Source organism: Oncorhynchus mykiss, chromosome 16 (assembly GCF_057628025.1).
Source record: "Oncorhynchus mykiss isolate SJ-2025 chromosome 16, ASM5762802v1, whole genome shotgun sequence".
In the NCBI taxonomy this organism is placed as follows: Eukaryota; Metazoa; Chordata; class Actinopteri; order Salmoniformes; family Salmonidae; genus Oncorhynchus; species Oncorhynchus mykiss.
This window is the reverse complement of record NC_143037.1, coordinates 32,392,782-32,408,503: the sequence shown is the minus strand read 5'-3', so window position 1 is coordinate 32,408,503 and position 15,722 is coordinate 32,392,782. Positions and strand designations below refer to the sequence as shown.

At 41.2% G+C, this 15,722-nt stretch overlaps 1 protein-coding gene across 4 annotated transcripts in view; it reads right to left on the bottom strand.

Annotated features, from left to right (window-relative positions):
• The window catches only part of cpn1 (carboxypeptidase N subunit 1), a 147,487-nt gene that overhangs the window by 120,007 nt on the left and 11,758 nt on the right, over positions 1-15,722 (bottom strand). Inside the window, exon 1 of one of the 4 annotated variants that reach the window (XM_090202559.1) lies at positions 13,985-14,143. The exons of the other annotated variants lie outside the window; for them this stretch is intronic. Within the exon in view, the coding sequence (XP_090058685.1) occupies positions 13,985-14,021 (37 nt within the window). The 5' untranslated portion in view covers positions 14,022-14,143. Of the gene's footprint in view, positions 1-13,984; positions 14,144-15,722 lie in introns of those variants that run through there. 4 annotated transcript variants of the gene reach the window in all.

Sequence of the window (15,722 nt, the reverse complement as noted above, 5' to 3'; positions counted from 1 at the left end):
TCTGCCATGATGGATTTTCTGCCATTTAGAATTTTTCAAAACACTTAAATGACATCTCCTCCAGAACCACAGGGCCAATCTGGATTAAACTTGATATATGGCATCTATGGACCAATGTGTTTCAATGCAATATTTTCCAGACTAGTATGTCATACAACTGACCAACAAACATTAATGTGGTCATGGTCTGGCACATAAATGCATTTAAATCAAACACAGATATTTGTATTGTAACCAAACTTGGTACACATGTTCAAAGCCCTGTCAAGACTCAACATATGCAAGCACATTCAGATTGACCACATGGTGGCACTACAACAGGAACATGTTTATATCTCTTGATCTGTTTGACTCAGTGTTTAAATTGTAAACCTTTGTGGTTATTGTGTTGTTGTGCTTCCTATTTGAGGTCTGGATTGTGATTCCTAGGATTTTTGTGTGATGTCAAAATCTTACTAATTTTGGGACCTACTTCTTTTGCTATTCAAAGGTTATTCAATGGTGCTGTCGGGAAAAACACTTTCACTTCCAAGGCTACAGATGGAGAGACGGAGAACTTTGTCATAAGGTGGCTGGAGCTTGCACCAGACAGAGACGGAGGCAGAGACAAAGATACATTTACAGAGCATTCAGAAAGTATTTCTACATTTTCTTACGTTACAGCCTTATTCTAAAATGGATACAAATTGTACAAACTTTCTCATCAATCTACACACAATACTTCAAAATGACAAAGTGAAAACAGCTTTTTAGAATTTTTAACAAATAATAAACAAATAAAAAACAAAAATACCTTATTTACATAAGTATTCAGACCCTTTGCTATTAGACTCAGACGCAGAAATGGCTTTGGGACAAGTCTCTGAATGTCCTTGAGTGGCCCAGCCAGAGCCCGGACTTGAACCCGATTAAATATCTCTGGAGAGACCTGAAAATAGCTGAGAATCAACGCTCCCCATCCAACCTGACAGAGCTTGAGAGGACCTGCAGAGAAGAATTGGTGAAACTCCCAAAATACAGGTGTGCCAAGGTTGTAGTGTCATACCCAAGAAGACTCAAGGCTGTAATCGCTGCCAAAGGTTCCTCAACAAAGTACTGAGTAAAGGGTCTGAATACTTATGTAAATGTGGTATTCCCATTTCTTTTTTTTAATACATTTGCAAAAAAATATATAAACATTTTTGCGTTGTCATTATGGGGTGTTGTGTGTAGATTGATGAGGGAAAAAAATATTTGATCCATTTTAGAATAAGGCTGTTACGTAACAAAATGTGGAAAAAGTAATGGGGTCTGAATACATTCTGAATGCACTAGATACACACATACAAACATGTAAGGCAGAGGTGGGCATCTCCAGTCATTGGGGGCCTGATTGGTGTCACACTTTTTCTCCATCCCTAGCAAACACAGCTGATTAATCCAATTGCATTCTAAACTGAAGATCATGATTGTAATATTTGTGTTGTGGAGAAATGACCAGGCAGGAAAGGGGAGGACAGTAGGTTTCGTTGAGTCAAAAACCCCTCGTGCTCTACAGCCCCTGGCCCAATAGTGCACATCTGCATTTCCTATTAGGTGTATTAACATATCACTGCCGTAATACATTACTGCTTAGTAACTAATAGTAACTAATCTAAACAGATGTAGATCACAGATACTACAATGATTAGGTAATTATTGGAGTCAGGCTGGTAACTCTAATGAACTTATCCTCTGCAGCAGAGGTAACTGTGGGTCTTCCTTTCCTCTGGCGGTCCTCATAAGAGCCAGCTTCATCATAGCGCTTGATAGATTTTGCAACATGAAGAAAGTTCTTGAACTTTTCTGGACTGACTGACCTTTGTGCAAAGGGTGGCAACTTTGAAGAATATAAAATATAAAATATATTGTGATTTATTTAACACTTTTTTGGTGACCACATGATTCCATGTGTTATTTCATAGCTTTGATGTCTTCACTATTATTCTACAATGTTGAAAATAGTATAAAATAAAGAAAATCCCTGGAATGAGTAGGTGTGTCCAAACTTTTGACTGGTACTGTGTATGTGACTTGTTTCAGGAAACAAGGCGTATGTCAAAAGCCACTACATGAAATGAGAGGCTTTTGATCGTTTCTTGTAATTCCATTTTTAAATGCATTTTTTGGTAGAAATGCCTTCTGGAACATGTGAACTTTCATGTGCCTTAATAACAAATGTGTATGCCATCTGTAAATACAAATCAAATGGTTAAATTACGAGCATAGTTGGTTTAGCCACGGAAAAAGTCAGCAACCTTCCCGCTAGCCATGATCGGCTGAGATAATGAATGGGCTGGACATGCTGAGAGATGAGTTCGGATTGGTCTGCCATGTAGCACCTTCTGTCTATAACATAAGCTGCTCAGTATGTGTAGAAAATCCTTTCTACTGCAGCTTTTTTTAAGACATCATGGAGAGCTGAAAAATGTTTCCAAATCTTCTCAATAACATTGCTGCCCTGAATTTATAAGGTGCTATCGACAAAGGTCAGTAGGAAAACATTGTGAATGACTACTTTCTGGAGGACGATCGGGCCATGCTGTCTCTCTCTGACTCTGAAAATGAATCAGATGATGAGGAATTCCCTGATTGAGGTAAAAACATATTCATTGAACCAGACATTGTGTTATCTTCTGATGACAGTGATGGGGAAGAAACATCGATCAACAGTGTTGTTGTCATAGAAGAAGTTGACCTTGTTTTGAAATCAGTGGAATGCCTGGTGGAAGCAGAGTATGATAAGGAGATTAATACAATTCTGGAGTTTGATTGCAAATGCGGAGGGAGTCAAAAAGAGAATAGAGAAGGCTGCTGTATAAACACCTGTCTCCAGATTCTTCAAACTAAGGGCAACCATGGCATCCATGACAGAGAAAGGGAAAGATCTGATGATTCTTATGGCATTGCACACGGTCAGTTTAAGAGTCTAGCTACATTTTCAGATATGATATATTTCAAATTTTGACAGTCATGTGTAAGTCACTGGCAAGGGTGTGACAATTCATTTTTATTTCTCTAATGTTATTTTGTTGTTGTTTGCAGGTGCACTATTCTGACTGTATGCAGCCAGATCCCATCTACTTTTTAACAAGAACTAGTTCGTGCTCTGGGACGTACTTTTTAACAAGAACAAGTATGTGCTCTGGTATTGTGCCCGGCGGACCATCCACAAGATCCACCACAGTCTGGACCTTCACTTCCTGATCACAGGCCACACCAAGTTTGCCCCTGACTGGTGCTTCGGCCTCATCAAGCAGCGCCTCAGAAAGACCACAGTGAAAAAGAGATTGCTTGTATGGTGAAGAACAGCACTGTGACAGGGGTTAAAATCCCAGGGGTTAACACTACTGTTCAGTCGGGTGGTCAGGTGCCACAAAGAAAGTTACAATTGGTTCAGAACAGGTCAGCACAGCTGGCCCTTAAATGTGCCCGGGAGCTAACATCAATAATATGCATGTAAATCTCTCATGGCTCAAAGTGGAAGAGACTTGTTTTTGTAAGAAGTGTTGACATGCTACTAGCACACAGCTCAGACAAGGGTCTCTTCACAATCCCAAGTCAGGAACAGACTATGGGAGGTGCACAGCACTTACATGGAGCCATGTCTACATGGAACTCTATTCCACATCAGGTAACTGATGCAAGTAGTATCCGATTCAAAAAACAGATAAAAATACACCTTATGGAACAGCAGGGACTGTGAAGAGATATAGACACACGTACACATGATAAGACATACACTCTAGACACACGTACACATGGATTTATTGTAAATGTATGATAGTGGAGTAGTGGCCTGAGGGAAAACAATAAAGTGTATTGGATAAAGTGTTATGAAATGGAATGTCATGTAATACTTTAAACTGTATATAACGGCATTAATGTTGCTGGACCCCAGATAGAATAGCTTGGCAGCAGCTAATGGGGATCCTTAATAAATACATACAAATTCCACAGCTAATTGGACTGGAGGATGGTACGATGCTGGTGGAAAGCTATGGCTGGCAACAACACCTGACTTCGTACTTCAGCTGCTGCCACAGATCAAGCTGTACCAGCACTCCAGGTGAATATATATTCTTAAAATCTAAACTTGGGAGGTAAATTTATGTTTCGCAAGGTTGTAATGTCTTGAAATGTTTTTTTGTCTATTTTCCTGTTTTTACAGCCTCTGGAGCCTGGTGTTGTTGTCGCCAAAGAGCATTCGGACTCAGTCGGGACCAGGTTTCAGCTGTTGAGCAATGCTGACGTCCTTCCTCCCATAGATGGTCTGCCTGTGCAAGCAGCACCTGGACTGGACACAACTAGACAAACTTATTTGAGAAATCAGGGAGTTTTGCGGGCATTGACATCACATGCCTTGCACCAAAGGGCAGGGGGCAGGACAGAAACTGGCTCTGTATCCTGTGCATGTGACAAATAAACTTTTTTTATTTACACTACCCTTCAGAAGTTCAGGGTTACTTAGAAGTTTACTTGTTTTTGAAAGAAAAGCATTTTTTGTCCATTAAAATAACATAAAATTGATCTGAAATACAATGTAGACATTGTTAATGTTGTAAATTACTATTGTAGCTGGAATTGTTTTATAGAATATCTACATAGGCGTCCAGAGGCCCATTATCAACAACCATCACTCCTATGTTCCAATGGCACGTTGTGCTAGCTAATCCAAGTTTATCATTTTTAAAGGCTAATTGATCGTTAGAAAGCATTTGCAATTATGTTAGCACAGCTGAAAAATGTTGTGCTGATTATTGAAACTGGCCTTTTTTAGACTAGTTGAGTATCTGGAGCATCAGCATCTGTGGGTTCAATTACAGGCTCAAAATGGCCAGAAACAAAGCACTTTCTTCTGAAACTCATCAGTCTATTCTTGTTCTGAGAAATTAAGGCTATTCCATGCGAGAAATTGCCAAGAAACTGAAGATCTCGTACAACACTGTGTACTACTCCCTTCACAGAACAGTGCAAACTGTCTCTAACCAGAATAGAAAGAGGAGTGGGAGGCCCCGGTGCACAACTGAGCAAGAGGACAATTACACTAGTGTCGAGTGTCTAGTTTGAGAAACAAACGCCTCACAAGTCCTCAACTGGCAGCTTCATTAAATAGTACCCGCAAAAGACCAGTCTCGATGTCAACTTTGAAGAGGCGACTCCGGGAGGCTGGCTTTCTAGGCAGAGTTGCAAAGAAAAAGCCATATCTCAGACTGGCCAATAAAAATTTTAAATTAAGATGGGCAAAAGAACACAGACACTGGACAGAGGAAGTCTGCCTAGAAGGCCAGCATCCCGGAGTCGCCTCTTCACTGTTGATAAACTTGGATTAGCTAACACAATGTGCCATTGGAACACTGGAGTGATGGTTGCTGATAATGGGCCTCTGTGCGCCTATGTAGATATTCCTTTAAAAATCTGCCATTTCCAGCTACAATAGTCATTTACAACATTAACAATGTCAACACTGTATTTCTGATCAATTTGATGTTATTTTATTGGACAAAAAATGTGCTTTTCTTTCAAACAAAATACAATTTCTAAGTGGCCCCAAACTTCTGAATGGTAGTGTATATAGTGTGTGTTTACCAGAGACGGCAATGTGAAGAACAACATGACCTGCACCAAAATCAGATTAGGATATAGGACAAGGACTAAATAAAGTGTATATTTTTACCTGGAGTTTTTCCTTATTGTACGCTACTACTTATTGTAAGGTTCTACACTACCTTACGTGGCCTCACATGTGAGTCCCTAAAGAGATGGGTGGGGCTAAGGGTTAAGAGGGTGGGAACGATGCTGAATTGGTGTAGATAAAGAAGAGCTCTTCAGTAGGTATCCCAAAACATTCAAGGACCATTTGCTCAGAAGTGGGGTTACAATTTTATCAACTTTCAAAGCAGAATTACATTCCCATTGTTCCTCAACTGCATTATATGATATACTATTTTATAGCTCTGAGTCTCTACTTACATAAGACCGAATTGAGGCAGTCGGTCACATACGTATGCAGCAGTATCTACACGTAAACCACTAGATGCTGTTTTTCATTGTGACCTTAGGTTTATTACTTGTAACCATTGTGTTTTGTATCCAGAAGTGGGTTGGGCCTTTTTGTGTGTAAGAAGAGAACAGCATTTTATTGTGTTTATCTACAAAGTCCTCATGCAAAACCTCCTATGTATCTATCATCATTAATAGGGGCTCCCAAGTGATGCAGCAGTCTAAGGCTGTGCCACTCTCCAAAATCAATTTAGACTTCCAAATTACCAAACCCAATCTCAGGCTTGTATAACACTGGAGACTGTCTCCACAGAGTTGGGTAAAGCTAGGTTAAAGTATTTTTGCACCCTTTATGTTGAATAATTTAAAGAGCTTTCTAAAATTAGATGTTCTGGCCCCACTTGGTCAGTTCAGAGTAATGATCAGAGACCTCCATGCTGATAAATGTTGTCTGTTTTCCTTAATATGTTTTTACATGTTGAATATTGTATATGTTTGATGTATTTATGCAGTGCTCATCTGTAAAAGAGACCCTAGTCTCATAATGACTTCCCCATCAAAATAAAGGTTAAATAAACATACTTTACTGTACATTACTGTACTGTACCTACTGTACTGCATATTACATTACATTCCTGCACTGCACTATACTTTACTGAACTGTACAATACTTTACAGTGCTAAATTGAACTAAACTGTACCATACTGTACGTTGCTATACTGTGCTGAACAGTATACTACTACACTGTACTGTCCTGTACTGAACTATACTGAACTGTACTGAACTATACTGTACTGTACTGAACAATATTCTACCTTATTGTACTGTACTTTACTGTACTGAACTAAACTGTAGTGTACTGAACTATATTCAAGTTTACTCTACTGGATCTTGTTTTTCCCCCATTTAAACTGGTCTTGCTCTGGTCATGGTCTCGATACACTGGTCCCTGGTCTGGGTTTCAGAAAGTCTGGGTCTGGATATAATGAGCTTTGGTCTTGACTTCATCGCTGGTACTCACACCAATTTGTGACCGTCCGGCTCAAATCGGTCTCATGTAGCAAAATGTAAATTGTGTTTTTTACATTGGATAAAAGTAGAGACTCAGAGCTACAAAATTGTATATTATACACTACAGTTGAGGAACAATGGGAAAGTAATTTTGCTTTGAAAGTTGATAAACTTGTAAACTCACTTTTGAGAAAATGGCCTTTGAATGTTTAGTTACTACTATTGGAGAGCCCTTGTTGGTCTACACCGTTTCAGCATCGTTCACACCCTCTTAAACTTTAGCCCCACCCATCTCTTTAAGGTGTGATTCGAATGTACTAACAAGAGCAGTCAAGCACCCAAGCTAACTTGCTAGCTACTTCCAGACATCTAAGTGAGAGAGAACAGCTTACTGAAAATTACTCGCTCTAAAGGAGCTAGTTAGGCTTTATGCTATCCAGAGCGTTGACTGCAACCATTGACTCTGACTGCAACTGTGCTGTCAGATTGTCCGTTTGTAAATTCAGAGAGTTTCACATTCAGAGCGTACACTGGACACTCTGGCCGATGGGTAGGGTTGATCCCACGTTCTGACCTCACAACGGCAGTCATACACCCAAGCTAACTGGCTAACATTGGCTAGCTTTCTAGCTACTTCCAGATACATAATGAGAGAACACCCGACTCTGATCATTTTACTCGCCTTAGCAGAGCTGGTTAGGCTATTTTCATGTTATCTAAAGTGTTGGTGACTGTAACTATGCTGCTGGCAACAATTTAATTACGTTTTTTTTGCAGACGTTTATTGACACCGGACATATTCAACGGGTGTTCGTAAATTCATCAGTTATTCTATGCTCCCTGGCACACTCAGATGAGAGTGCTCTGAAATCGTAGTAGAATTTACGAATGGACCTGAAATGGTTACTTGCATGGTGGAGTATTTTGTTAAGACATGTAGCGAGCTAGCTAGCAAGGTAAACAATGAACCATAATCCCAACTACATAATCCCAACTACCAACCAGGTTCAACGTTAGCTAGCTAAGATTAGGCTATAGCTAGCTAAGCAAATGGCTCTGAGATATGAATAATAAGGCCATACACGTAACATTAGCTAGCTAGCTAGGTAAACAATTAACCATAATCACAACTCATGACATTACTACCCTGCATGAATCTACAGGTAGCTAATCAACAAGGTTCAGTGTTAGCTAGCTAACATTAGGCTATAGCTAGCTAAGCAAATGGCTCTGAGATACGAATAAGGTCATACATGTAACGTTAGCTAGCGAGCCAGCCAGCTAATGTTAGCTAGCTAGCTAGGTAAACAATGAACCATAATCACTACTCATGACGTTACCACCCTGCATGACTCTGCAGGTAGCTAACCAACCAAGTTCAAAGTTAGCTATCCAAGCAATCTGGCTCTTTCTGTCAAAATTAGAAACATGTAATATCTGAAAATATAGCTAGCTAGACTACCTTACCCATATACATCATTCATGGTTGAACGCGTCTTCTATCGGATGCCATGGTTGCCCTTAGTTTGAAGATGTAATCCGGAGACAGATATTTTCTCCATCACTTTAGCTATCATACTCGAATTCCACTGAATTTAAAACTCAGTGCTCCAGAAAGTGGAGAACAACACTTTTGCAGTTTTAATACCCAATACATTTTTTTTTTAAAAAGCTGTGTTAGACAGGATTACCTGGACATACTGACCAGCTCAAATACACAGAAGTGTGCTAAATGGCACACCAATCCAAACTTATTTCTCTGTATGTCCAGCCCACTCATTATTTTTATTTATTTATTTTTATTTTACCTTTATTTAACCAGGTAGGCAAGTTGAGAACAAGTTCTCATTTACAATTGCGACCTGGCCAAGATAAAGCAAAGCAGTTTGACAGATACAACAACACAGAGTTACACATGGAGTAAAACAAACATACAGTCAATAATAAAGTATAAACAAGTCTATATACAATGTGAGCAAATGAGGTGAGAAGGGAGGTAAAGGCAAAAAAAGGCCTTGGTGGCAAGGTAAATACAATATAGCAAGTAAAACACTGGAATGGTAGTTTTGCAATGGAAGAATGTGCAAAGTAGAAATAAAAATAATGGGGTGCAAAGGAGCAAAATAAATAAATCAATTAAATACAGTTGGGAAAGAGGTAGTTGATAGGGCTAAATTATAGGTGGGCTATGTACAGGTGCAGTAATCTGTGAGCTGCTCTGACAGTTGGTGCTTAAAGCTAGTGAGGGAGATAAGTGTTTCCAGTTTCAGAGATTTTTGTAGTTCATTCCAGTCATTGGCAGCAGAGAACTGGAAAGAGAGACGGCCAAAGAAAGAATTGGTTTTGGGGGTGACCAGAGAGATATACCTGCTGGAGCGTGTGCTACAGGTGGGTGATGCTATGGTGACCAGCGAGCTGAGATAAGGGGGGACTTTACCTAGCAGGGTCTTGTAGATGACATGGAGCCAGTGGGTTTGGCGACGAGTATGAAGCGAGGGCCAGCCAACGTGAGCGTACAGGTCGCAATGGTGGGTAGTATATGGGGCTTTGGTGACAAAACGGATTGCACTGTGATAGACTGCATCCAATTTGTTGAGTAGGGTATTGGAGGCTATTTTGTAAATTACATCGCCAAAGTCGAGGATTGGTAGGATGGTCAGTTTTACAAGGGTATGTTTGGCAGCATGAGTGAAGGATGCTTTGTTGCGAAATAGGAAGCCAATTCTAGATTTAACTTTGGATTGGAGATGTTTGATATGGGTCTGGAAGGAGAGTTTACAGTCTAACCAGACACCTAAGTATTTGTAGTTGTCCACGTATTCTAAGTCAGAGCCGTCCAGAGTAGTGATGTTGGACAGGCGGGTAGGTGCAGGTAGTGATCGGTTGAAGAGCATGCATTTAGTTTTACTTGTATTTAAGAGCAATTGGAGGCCACGGAAGGAGAGTTGTATGGCATTGAAGCTTGCCTGGAGGGTTGTTAACACAGTGTCCAAAGAAGGGCCGGAAGTATACAGAATGGTGTCGTCTGCGTAGAGGTGGATCAGAGACTCACCAGCAGCAAGAGCGACCTCATTGATGTATACAGAGAAGAGAGTCGGTCCAAGAATTGAACCCTGTGGCACCCCCATAGAGACTGCCAGAGGTCCGGACAACAGACCCTCAGATTTGACACACTGAACTCTATCAGAGAAGTAGTTGGTGAACCAGGCGAGGCAATCATTTGAGAAACCAAGGCTGTTGAGTCTGCCGATGAGGATGTGGTGATTGACAGAGTCGAAAGCCTTGGCCAGATCAATGAATACGGCTGCACAGTAATGTTTCTTATCGATGGCGGTTAAGATATCGTTTAGGACCTTGAGCGTGGCTGAGGTGCACCCATGACCAGCTCTGAAACCAGATTGCATAGCAGAGAAGGTATGGTGAGATTCAAAATGGTCGGTAATCTGTTTGTTGACTTGGCTTTCGAAGACCTTAGAAAGGCATGGTAGGATAGATATAGGTCTGTAGCAGTTTGGGTCAAGAGTGTCCCCCCCTTTGAAGAGGGGGATGACCGCAGCTGCTTTCCAATCTTTGGGAATCTCAGACGACACGAAAGAGAGGTTGAACAGGCTAGTAATAGGGGTGGCAACAATTTCGGCAGATAATTTTAGAAAGAAAGGGTCCAGATTGTCTAGCCCGGCTGATTTGTAGGGGTCCAGATTTTGCAGCTCTTTCAGAACATCAGCTGAATGGATTTGGGAGAAGGAGAAATGGGGAAGGCTTGGGCGAGTTGCTGTTGGGGGTGCAGTGCTGTTGACAGGGGTAGGAGTAGCCAGGTGAAAAGCATGGCCAGCAGTAGAAAAATGCTTATTGAAATTTTCAATTATGGTGGATTTATCAGTGGTGACAGTGTTTCCTATCTTCAGTGCAGTGGGCAGCTGGGAGGAGGTGTTCTTATTCTCCATGGACTTTACAGTGTCCCAGAACTTTTTTGAGTTAGTGTTGCAAGAAGCAAATTTCTGCTTGAAAAAGCTAGCCTTGGCTTTTCTAACTGCCTGTGTATAATGGTTTCTAGCTTCCCTGAACAGCTGCATATCACGGGGGCTGTTCGATGCTAATGCAGAACGCCATAGGACATTTTTGTGTTGATTAAGGGCAGTCAGGTCTGGGGAGAACCAAGGGCTATATCTGTTCCTGGTTCTAAATTTCTTGAATGGGGCATGTTTATTTAAGATGGTTAGGAAGGCATTTTTAAAAAATATCCAGGCATCCTCTACTGACGGGATGAGGTCAATATCCTTCCAGGATACCCCGGCCAGGTCGATTAGAAAGGCCTGCTCGCTGAAGTGTTTCAGGGAGCGTTTTACAGTGATGAGAGGAGGTCGTTTGACCGCTGACCCATTACGGATGCAGGCAATGAGGCAGTGATCGCTGAGATCTTGGTTGAAGACAGCAGAGGTGTATTTAGAGGGGAAGTTGGTTAGGATGATATCTATGAGGGTGCCCGTGTTTAAGGCTTTGGGGAGGTACCTGGTAGGTTCATTGATAATTTGTGTGAGATTGAGGGCATCAAGTTTAGATTGTAGGATGGCTGGGGTGTTAAGCATGTTCCAGTTTAGGTCGCCTAGCAGCACGAGCTCTGAAGATAGATGGGGGGCAATCAGTTCACATATGGTGTCCAGAGCACAGCTGGGGGCAGAGGGTGGTCTATAGCAGGCGGCAACGGTGAGAGACTTGTTTTTAGAGAGGTGGATTTTTAAAAGTAGAAGTTCAAATTGTTTGGGTACAGACCTGGATAATAGGACAGAACTCTGCAGGCTATCTTTGCAGTAGATTGCAACACCGCCCCCTTTGGCAGTTCTATCTTGTCTGAAAATGTTGTAGTTTGGAATTAAAATGTCTGAATTTTTGGTGGTCTTCCTAAGCCAGGATTCAGACACAGCTAGAACATCCGGGTTGGCAGAGTGTGCTAAAGCAGTGAATAGAACAAACTTAGGGAGGAGGCTTCTAATGTTAACATGCATGAAACCAAGGCTATTACGGTTACAGAAGTCGTCAAAAGAGAGCGCCTGGGGAATAGGAGTGGAGCTAGGCACTGCAGGGCCTGGATTCACCTCTACATCGCCAGAGGAACATAGGAGGAGTAGAATAAGGGTGCGACTAAAAGCAATAAGAATTGGTCGTCTAGAACGTCTGGAACAGAGAGTAAAAGGAGGTTTCTGGGGGCGATAAAATAGCATCAAGGTATAATGTACAGACAAAGGTAAGGTAGGATGTGAATACAGTGGAGGTAAACCTAGGTATTGAGTGATGAAGAGAGAGATATTGTCTCTAGAAACATCATTGAAACCAGGAGATGTCATTGCATGTGTGGGTGGTGGAACTAATAGGTTGGATAAGGTATAGTGAGCAGGACTAGAGGCTCTACAGTGAAATAAGCCAATAAACACTAACCAGAACAGCAATGGACAAGACATATTGACATTAAGGAGAGGCATGCTTAGTCGAGTGATCAAAAGGGTCCAGTGAGTGGAGAGGTTGGTTTAGGGTCACGGCGATTTAGACAGCTAGCCAGGCCAACCGGTAGCAAGCTAGCATAGGATGGAGGTCTGTTGTTAGCCACCTCTTGCGTTCGGTCAGTAGATTAGTAGGGTTCCGTGTGGTAGAGGGGATTAATCCAAATCACACAACAACAACAAAAATAAGAACAATAGATATAGTTATAGAGGCCCGAGAAGAAAACATAATAAAAATAAATAAATTGTCCGATTGTCTATTCAGATAGCAGCCGGTAAGACAGCTAACGGTTAGCGGGCCGCAGATGGGCGTTCAGGTAACGTCGCGACAGAGGAGCCAGCCGGATCTCATTCAGCTAGATAACGTCAGCAGTCCGGTTGTGAAGGCCCGGTGGGGCTCCGCGTAGGCAGTGAAACGGGTCCGGATAGGTGACTGCAGCCCAGGAGTGAATGATGGAACTCAGGAGTGATTGACGGAGCTGGCTAGCACCGGAACAATCGATGTTTGCTCCGGAATCGACGAAAGCCGACTGTCACACGGATAGCAGCTAGCTAGCTGTGAGATCCGGGTATGAATGTCCAGAGAGCAGTTGAAATCCAGGGACATGGAGAGAAAAATTGGTCCGGTATGTTCCGTTCCGAGCCGCGCTGCGCCGTACAAAACTGGCGATAGATTTTCGATAGATTTTCGAGCTAAAGGACAGCCGATGACCACAAACCGTGGTTAGCTTCTGATTAGCTTCTGGATTAGCTTCTGGGCTAGCTCCTGGCTAGCTTCTGGCTAGTTTCTGGCCAGCCTCCTGGAGTTTCTGGCTAGCTTCCTGAAGGATTGCAGATCTGAGGTAAATAATACTTTTTTATAAATATAAATTGGTGAGGCTGGTTGCAGGAGAGTGTTTAGAAGATGAGTTGATGGAAAATAAAAATAAAATGTATATGAAAAAAGTTGTAAATATATATATATATACAGGACACGACAAGACGAGGACAAAAGACGTCTGAACTGCTATGCGATCTTGGATTATCTCTGCCAATCATGGCTAGCGTGAAGGTTGCTCACTTTTTCATTGGCTAAACTAACTAGGCTCGTAATTTATCAATTGTATTCGTATATACAGATTGCATGCAAGTTTGTTATTAACTTCTCTAGGGTATGTGGGACGCTAGTGTCCCATCTGGCCAACATCCAGTGAGGTTGCAGAGCGCCAAATTCAATTACAGAAATGCTCATTATAAAAATTCAGAAAACAAAACATATTTTACATCGTTTTAAAGATTAACTTCTTGTTAAACCAACCACAGTATCATATTTATAAAATGCTTTTCGGCGAAAGCATACCTTGCCCAGAACATACCTAGCCCAGAACATAGCCCAGTTGACAAATTATTACAAACAGTAACCAGCCAAGCAGAAGCGTTACAAAACTCAGAAGTACAGATCAAATTAATCCCTTACCTTTGATGATCTTCATATGGTGGCAATCAGAAGACATTCATTTACTCAATAAATGTTCCTTTTGTTCGATGAAGTCTCTTTATATCCAAAAACCTACGTTTTGTTAGCGCGTTTTCTTCAGTAATCCACAGGCTCAAACTCAAAACAATCAGACAAAAAAATCCAAATTGTATTCGTAAAGTTCATAGAAACATGTCAAACGATGTTTATATTCAAGCCTCAGGTAATTTTTTAGCCTAAATTAGCTATAATATTTCAACCGGACAACAACGCCGTCAATATAAAAGATAAACAAGAAATGCACATGCGCCTGAAAAAACTCTGCGTCATGTTACGGTCCACTTGTTCAGACTGGTCTTACTCCCTCATTTATAAGAATACAAGCCTGAAACGATTTCTAAAGACTGTTGACATCTAGTGGAAGGCATGGGAACTGCAAATGGAGTCCTAAGTCAATGGATACTGTAATGGCATTGAATAGAAAACTACAAAATAAAAAAAAAGGTGTTCGCCTGTTAAATCAGTTCTGTTATACTCACAGACACTATTTTAACAGTTTTGGAAACTTTAGAGTGTTTTCTACCCAAATCTACCAGTTATATGCATATCATATCTTCTGGACCCGAGTAGCAAGCCGTTTAATTTGGGCATGCTTTTCATCCAAAATTCCGAATGCTGCCCCCTACCCTAGAGAGGTTAACTTCTTATTAATCCAGCCACTTTGTCAGATTTCAAAAAGGCTTTAAGGCAAAAGCACCCCATGTGATTATCTGAGGACAGCGGGGAATGGACCCCTAATGAACCAGAAGAATTACAATTGGGTTTCACCAGCTTCACTGCTGAACCCCTAATAATGACTGAGGAAAAAATACAATAGGGTTTCACCAGTTTCACTGCTTGAACCCTAAATACACAATGTTGGATTTGGACTAACAAGGTTTAATACAGCTTTGCTTAAGTTGCATTCTTCTAGAATCATATTGTAGATTTTTTATAATATTTTGAATTAATATTGAAACGCAGGAATAGTCTCAAATCGAGCATATGCAATTTGCAATGTGTTTTATTATTTTTCTCAACAGCATGCATCTTACCGCTGTCAGACTATGCCGTGCGTGCATCTCGGTAGATGGGCCAGACATCTGGTCCGACCTGGGGTTGGGAAATTGGGACATAACTTTTTTAGAGCTATTTGGGTCTTAGAAGGCATTTGTCAGCGGTTGAAGTAGTTGCTTCGACATTGGGACATGTCTTTCTCTGCTTCTTGTCATCTTTTAAAAATGTCAAAATCCTCTTCTACTCTACCAACCAAATGAAAACATCTGGGGCTAGTTTCACCATTTGTGCGTAAAAAAGTTGGTCTTAAATGCTAGGTCAGACGAAGCTAAGTCCGACTTTGGGATCAGAATTTACACCTGTTGCACCAACCTCAAAAAATGCTTGTCGTAGCTAAATCCAGTATAAGAAATGCTTTCATGAGATTTGATGCTTCATAATGATGGTTGCTCGGCAGCACCTATTACTAAGCTGTTACCATTCTGAGGCATGTCGCTACGACAATCACCTCGCAAACCCCACCACTATGCATGCATGTTTTCTTAACCACAACTGGATGGATCAATCAATAATTACTGTGGGAATGAATATCACAGAATTACGAAAATATTGGAATAAAGTAGTCTAATGCCATTGAAGGAATGTATCATACATATTGTTGCTTACTGAAACTCCCAAAGTC